The sequence below is a fragment of the Bombina bombina genome, chromosome 11 (genome assembly GCF_027579735.1).
Source record: "Bombina bombina isolate aBomBom1 chromosome 11, aBomBom1.pri, whole genome shotgun sequence".
NCBI classification, from domain to species: Eukaryota; Metazoa; Chordata; class Amphibia; order Anura; family Bombinatoridae; genus Bombina; species Bombina bombina.
The window spans coordinates 148,683,885-148,691,778 of NC_069509.1; the positions used below are offsets into that span (position 1 = coordinate 148,683,885).

The 7,894-nt window shown below is 35.4% G+C and overlaps 1 protein-coding gene across 1 annotated transcript in view; it reads left to right on the forward strand.

Moving 5' to 3' along the window:
- The window catches only part of MAD1L1 (mitotic arrest deficient 1 like 1), a 1,632,937-nt gene that overhangs the window by 1,097,413 nt on the left and 527,630 nt on the right, over positions 1 to 7,894 (forward strand). The window contains exon 16 of the mRNA XM_053695314.1: positions 1,745 to 1,952. Within this exon, the coding sequence (XP_053551289.1) occupies positions 1,745 to 1,952 (208 nt within the window). The remainder of the gene's footprint in view (positions 1 to 1,744; positions 1,953 to 7,894) is intronic.

Here is a 7,894-nt window from a genome sequence, read left to right on the forward strand (position 1 = left end):
AGATAACGGTTATATAGGTAAAAAGGGGTGTGGTTATATCTGTCCATGCCCCCTCCAGAGTTAAGATATAATGAATAGCTTGCCTTTTAAGGGTCTAGACTCGGGACTAGGTTTGGGAATCACTGGTCTAGGTTATAGGCCAAGATATAGAAATCTCTGTTTTTATGTTTTAATTTCTTAAAGTAAATAAACAATCACTTAAATATATATGTTAAACATATTTAAAAACTAAAACTAAAAATGTTTTTTGTGTCCCTGTATAACACTGTGTTTATATTAAAGTCTCTGTTTAAAAGTTATTTTGTACCTTCAAAATTAATTTTGGAGTGTTATACAAAACAAACCCATTCACAGCAATTACCAACAAATGCACAGTCTCTCCAAGCATTTTTGTAAACTGAGTGGTTTGTTTAATAAGGTAAAATTGGGTTATTTGATTCCTATTGTTCTATTTTGGCTAAACACATTCTTTTAGAGTAGTTTGCAAATCTAATTTCACTATTTGTGGTTAGCAAATAAAGCCTCTGGAAATGTATTGTTTCTCATCTGTCCTTTTGTTGTTAAACCAATTAAGGTATTACAGATGAACAAATATAGTTGCTATGTTCCTGGTGAAATAAAAGACTTACACAAAAGAAAAAAAATCCTTAACTTTTAGACTGGCATAATTTTTTTTTAATTGAATCAAGTATTTTGTTTAGTAACAGCTTTATTTAAAAAGTTAGAGACCAAATATGCTTGAAATATAGCCACCCACACTTCAAAATAATATGTGCGGCAAACGTAATATGCATACTTGGGGCACATTTGAAACTCTTAAAGGGACAGTCTAGTCAAAATTAAACTTTTATGATTCAATTAGGGCATGCAATTTTAAACAACTTTCCAATTTACTTTTATCATCAAATTTGCAGTATTTCTGGGGAAATGCTTGTGCAATGCCGCCCCCCGCACATTCGCGGCCAATCGGCTGCTAGCAGGGGTGTCAATCAACCCGATCGTATCCGATCAGGCTTATTGCTGTCCGCCGCCTCAGAGGTGGCGGACGAGTTAAGGAGCAGTGGTCTTAAGACTGCTGCTTGATAAATCTTCCCCACAGTGCCCAGTTTTATAAAACTTTACAAATTATTTCTGTTGTCAGATTAACTTTTTTTCTTTTGGTCTCCTGAATATAAACTGTATAAATAGATAGACTCAGGAACCTGCTTGTGTCTTGATTTTATATGGCAGCAGGGTTTGCAACAATGTGTGACATTGCTACAAACACTGCCATATAGGGCTCTAAACACATGCACACTTCTATTTGGGTTTGCTGTCATGGAAAAGTGCTAAGTTTCAACAATAGATACAGAGCGAGAAAAGTAAATTTGACAGTAGAAGATGTTTTTTTTTTTATTATTGAACACTAAAGTCATTCAACTTCTGACTTTTTATGTGCCAATAATAGTATAGTTTCTGTATAATTGTTACATGGTATAGTTTATAAGACCTGTGCATCTTACGTGCAAACAGCAGTGCAACAATAAAATTCTCTTACTTATTAGAGCATTTTATTTTTGCACTTTTATATGCCTTCAAGGATCTATTTTGTTGACCTGCTGAAGCAACATTCAGCACACTGCAGTTCCAGCTACCTAAAACCAAGTGTGTGAAGATGTTCATGCTGTATGTTTCAAATAAAATAGTTACAGATCAGTTTATTTGTAGATTAGAATTTCTAATCAATTAATCATTTTCTTTTCAGGGTACTTACGATCCAAGCAAAACCAAAGTTATTCACATGAGCATGAATCCTGTATTTGAGGCCAAGCGGAACCGTAAGGAAGAGGTTCAGCAGCTGAAGGAAGAATGCGATAAACTACGAGAGCTTGTGAAGATACTGGAGGCAGGAGCCCCTCTTCCTGGTAAACTAGAAGCTGCTGTGAGCCTACCTTCTTCACTAGAAATTACAGGTAGGTTTACCAGTATGCACGTTTTTAAGTGCATTAAAATAAAGATTTGCATTGACACACACACACACATTTACATTTATACATACATACATTCATATATATATATATATATATATATATATATATATATATATAACATTATTTTATAAAACTGAGTATGAAAGCATTTTGCACAAAAAAGAAACATGACAGGGGCACATGATTTCAAATTTAAGGACAGGTTCAAGAGAAATTTGCGTGAGCACTTTTTTCTTTTTACAGGTGCGTTTAACCCTTTGTTTGAGTTAGGGTCGCTAGTCTTTAAATTATATTCTCTAACGAATTAGAGCATCTCATTTATCAACTATTTTGGCCTGTTAAGCTTTTACTTTAGAAGGAGGTATGGGCAGACTCTATAGGCCCTCCAGTTCCTAACTGCCATCACTGTCTGTGGATTTTCCTCTAGTCCATTAGCTTTGAAAGAAAAGTATAATTTTTAGTGTGACTGAAAATAGCTTTCCCAATAACCAATATTGTAGCTGGTCAGTTATGTGATTTTCCTCCCCTCTTGTTAGAGAAACTTATTTTTTTCTTCTTCAGAATAAGATGGCGATGAAGCCAATTCCATTATTTCTACCAGATGTCTTCACTAAGGGTCTGATAATAACAAAAAAAACTTGCCAGCATAGACAGAAATTGTATAGAATCTTTGTTATTTTGGGCATTATATTATAATTTAGGTGTCTTTTCTTTACATCAAGAACCCTTCATGGCGATATAAACAGCTCTCAAGCTTAAATTTCCTTTTCTAAATTTTTTTGAGGGACCTTGCATTACTGACGAGATCTTAAATTTAGACAATCCACCAGTCCAGAAAGCTTTAGAAAATCCGGCCCTATTTCTTACTTTAAGCAAGTCAACTATAGGATTTCAGTTTCTACTTAGTCCTCTTTCTCAGAAGGACTAAGACTTCCTACTTTGGAGTAAAAAAACATCTGGAAAACTCTATATAAAGCTAAATAGCATTACAAATATCCAAAACTTAATGGGTAACCAAAAATGAAAAACAAGAAGATCGAGCGCTATAGACCTTAAACAGTTGACGTAAGGGTCACAGTTCCCCAACTATTTTTTCAGATGAAGGTCTGTGGAACGTTAGTAGACAAAGTAATAGGGCAATAGTTTTTTTTACAAACACTATCAATGACTTTGAGCACTTAGGTGGACATGCACTGATTGCTTCAGGAAATCCCAAAAATCCCTCACCTTTATGTTTGCTGATGGCCTGAATTCATCACTCTTCTGTGGATATTAAATTGTGCTTATACTATTTAAAATTCACATTAAGCTTTTTGTTCTCTTTTTTTCATACCCTGTAACGATAATTATGTGTAAAATATCCACAGCACTGCAGAGTAAGCATACTTTTCCTTCAGGGATATTGTCTATGTGGATGGGTACCAGTAACATTAGCAAGGCTGCATAAATTAATTCCGTCCGTGGCAAACGTAGTCTACATAAGTTTTATAGAATAATAGAGAAGATAAATGTTATCTGGACTAAAAAGACAACAAGAAGTTGACCGTCTATAAAGCCACGGAGTGATCAGCCTTTTTTTTATTTCACTGTGCCATACAATCCAAATATCTTGATTATGTGAGATTAATCACAGTGGCATGATTTCCCTGTTTTGAAATAGGACAAAGACAAAATATAGATGAATGGTACAATTTTCTATTAGTACACAGAACCCCAAATTTTCCTTTTATTGATTCAAATAGATCAAACAAATTTAAAGAACTTTCCAAAGTACTTCTATTATCAATTTTACTTCATTCTCTTGGTATCCTTTCTTGAAATGCAGCTAGGTAGGCTCAGGAGTGTGCACATGTCAGAAGCAATATATGACGGGGGGGGGGGGGGTTGTGTATGTCCCTTTAAATGAAATAATGAATTTAGGGTAATTCAAATGTACATAAAAAATATATATATTTATCAAAGTTCCCACACAGAAATTCCTGTACCGCTAATATATTTCTCACAAACTACTCAATATAATTCATTCTCATTTCTAGCTTTGTTTGAATGACTTGTACAATTTGCATCATAGCATTACACAACGTCTTTTGCCCAGAGCAAGATTCACAAAGTAGGATTTTTAAGCTGTTCATCAGCATCTTAGAAATATTTATTTATTTATTTTTTTGGATTGTTTTTCATTTATTTCCCAGAACTCTAGAGCTTGCTATTATCTTTTTCCGCCCCATTTTAAGGCTTAAAAATGAAGCTTGCAGCGTGTGCCGTATAAAAGGAAGCATTGCAGCATCATTTACTGTGAGCTGGTTTATTAACTGCATGTAGCAATACCCTCACATATTTTGCTGTATTCTACATACAGAATTATAATGGTAACTGTTGAAAAAATTATTCAACTTCCGTTTCAGACTGAAAATTGTTTCAAACTAATTTATTTGTAATGGAAAAATGCATTTATTTTGTTTTATCTGATATTTATTAAGACTTATAAATATAGTACATTTGCATAATCAACGAATGCATGATAAAAAGCCAATGCAATAACACTTACTCTGAATTTAAAAGGAGTAGTATTTTTTTTTTTCTGTAACAAAATTCTCTTTCATTTCCCACCCATGTATCATGTGACAGCCATCAGCAAATCACAGACTTCTACGCTGTAAACTCTGGCACATGCTTAGCAGGAACTTATGCTTCGGAAAGTGTGTATGTAAAAAAACTGCGCACAATTTGGTAATGGAAGTACAGTATATTAGAGAGGTTTTATTTTTAAGGGGCATACATTTTTTTCTTTAATGTTTTAGATAGAGCATGTGATGTTAAACATTTTTCAATTTACTTCTATTATCTAATTTTTTTGCTCTCTTGGTATCGTTTGTTGAAAATGATACCTAGGTAGGCTCAGGAGCTGCTGACTGGTGGCTGCACATATATGCCTCATAATATTGGATCACCAAATGCATTCAGCTATCTCCAAGTTTTTTTCTTGAATACAATTGGTTTGTTTGTATTTATTTGGTTTAAGGGACGTTTGTTTTCAAACAAATTAAACAGATATGGAAAAAAAAAAAAATTTCAGTCCTCAAATCAAATGCACATTTCTAATATTATATATGATAACTACACAGACCACACACACACAACACACACACACAGACACACATATTAAAACACTATGTACACACACACCTACACTATATACACACTCCCAGATACTTTTTATAGTAGGATTTACTGCATTTCCAAGTTATACACGGCGCATACACATGCACCAACATGCACACTAACTACACACACCCCATGAAAGGACTTACGCACTATGTACGCACTATGTATGTACTAAGCATGTACACTAACTACACACATCCTATGTACGTATCCATGCACTACGTACACACATGCACACGCTATGTGTACACACCCATATATATGTACACATATGCACACGCTATGTACACACACCAATATATATGTACACACTTGCACACGCTACATACACACCGCTGTTCCTTAACTCATACGCCTCCTCTGAGGCTGCAATCTGCCCGATCGTGTACGATCGGGTTGATTGACACCCCCTGCTAGCGAATCTGCAGGGGGCGGCATTGAACAAGCAGTTCACCAGACATTATTAAATTGGCCCCCATGCACGGACTCAGACACTACATACACACATGCACACACTATGTACACACACCCTATGAATAGACTCATGCACTATTTACACACATGCACACACAACGTACACACACGCTGTGTACACACACCATATGTATGGGCTCACGGACTATGTACACACATGCACACACAATGTATGCACACGCTTTGTACACATACCCTATGTACGGACTCACACACTACATACACATGCTATGTACGCCCACGCACTACGTACACACACCCTATGTACGGACTTACGCACTGCACATGTACGGACTCACAGACTACGTATACACATGCATACACCCTATGTACAGAATCACATTTGCAGATACTTTATACAGTGGGATTTAATTTATTTATGTCAAAAGCGTAGACACCAGTTTAGTTTCTTTATCTTAATACAAACAGGTTTTAAGCATCTTTTAACTTTTGTAAATACATGTTTTTTATTTTGTTTTTTCATGGATACGTTCAGGTGGTTGCATTTAAACAAGTGTCACAGAGCCATACAAACTGTGAGCCAGAGGTCAAGAACTACAACTCTAATTGCCTTTGTACCGGAGAATCAGTTAAAATAAATGACAATTGCGTGTGAGTCAGCGCACGTTCTCAAGTATCATAAGTGGAGCATGAAGTCACTCATAGGATTCCGATTGCAGGATTACTTTGCTCTAAACAGCAGTTTGTGTGCTGAAAACAGTCAAGTCACTGTTATTCTTTGTATTTACTCAGAGAATGTGTCAGAATAGTTTTTTTAATGGATTTTGGAACTTGTGCTTCAGGCATATTATCTAATAGTCTGTTACATCTCTGCTTTCTCTAGAGTTTCTTTTTACTTTTATCAAGTTGAAAGTCACAGAGCAAGATGTATGAAGCTATGTGTGATAGACAGTAGTTTTTGTTTTCTCTGCTGGTTTCTTTTGTTTAAAGGGACACTAAACAAACAAAAAAAGAGCTTTTTATTTGTGTGTATATATATATTATGCTTTTACAGCTGGTGCACAGGGATTTGCCTCATAAGTATAAATGTTGTCATGCAAGTAGGTTGATATATACCCCACCACCCATCTGTATACTTTCACTCAGATATGTGATGCATGTACTCCACAGTCAACTTCTCAGTGTTTTATGACATTGGCCCTGGGCATGGGAAAATGGCCAATCATGGAGTTACATTCACAAAAAATGGGATAGGGAGTTATTTTAAAGGGTCTCTGAGGTCAGTTTTGCCTTAAGAACTACATGGTACCAGTGACTTCTACAATAGTTATACCTTGGTATTCTGTCATTAAAAAAACCCCATATGTTTCAGCAAAGGTCACCAAGAAAAATAAGTTTAACAAAAGAAATAAATTGGTTATATATATCTTACTGTTTAGAACATAATGGCTGAAAACACCATGATTCAGGATACAAGTCCTGAATCATGGCGTTTTCAGCCATTATTTTCTAAACCGTAAGATTGTCTTGAAAAATGCTGTCTAGAACAGCCAAAACGTTGACTTTGTTATGTTGTGAAATAACTTCTTCCACTACATATCCTGATTTGCAGAGTCACCTGGGCAATTCATTGATGAAAGGGGAGTGAGTGCATGTCTCTTTTGGATGATATGTGTGTGTATATATATATATATATATATATATATGTTCTAACTGTATCATGAAACTTTCATGTCATTTTTAATTATGCTTCTGAAACTGTTCACTGCATTTCAAAATATACACATAAAAATAAATGTTTCATTTAAAAGTATTTCAATTTTTCAGACAATATACGCATTATTTTGCAGGCACAGAACACTCCCCTTGAAAAACCTCTTTAATGTTTTTACTTCCTTTTGCTGTGGCCAATTAGAGACGGATGTAAACAACATCCTGCACATATCAGCCAATCATTGTTTAGCATGTAGGAGTGTGAGTATTCTGCTTTCGACAGAATGCACTCCAGCCTCTCATGGGATAAGGGAAACATTAGTAAGCGGGCAAAATAAATACTGAAAGTGATTCACAAAACTGTTTTAAAGGAACACTAAAATCAAAATTAAACGTTCATGATTCAGATAGAGCACCCAATTGTAAACCACCTACCAATTCAATTCCATGATTTAAATGTGCACATTATTTTTATATGCACACTTTCTGAGGCACCAGCTCCTACTGAGCATGTGCAAGAACCTCATTTTGTAATTGGCTGATCGCTGTCACATGATGCAGGGGGAAGGAAACTTTAACCCCTTGAGTGCTAACGACGGCTCTGAGCCGTC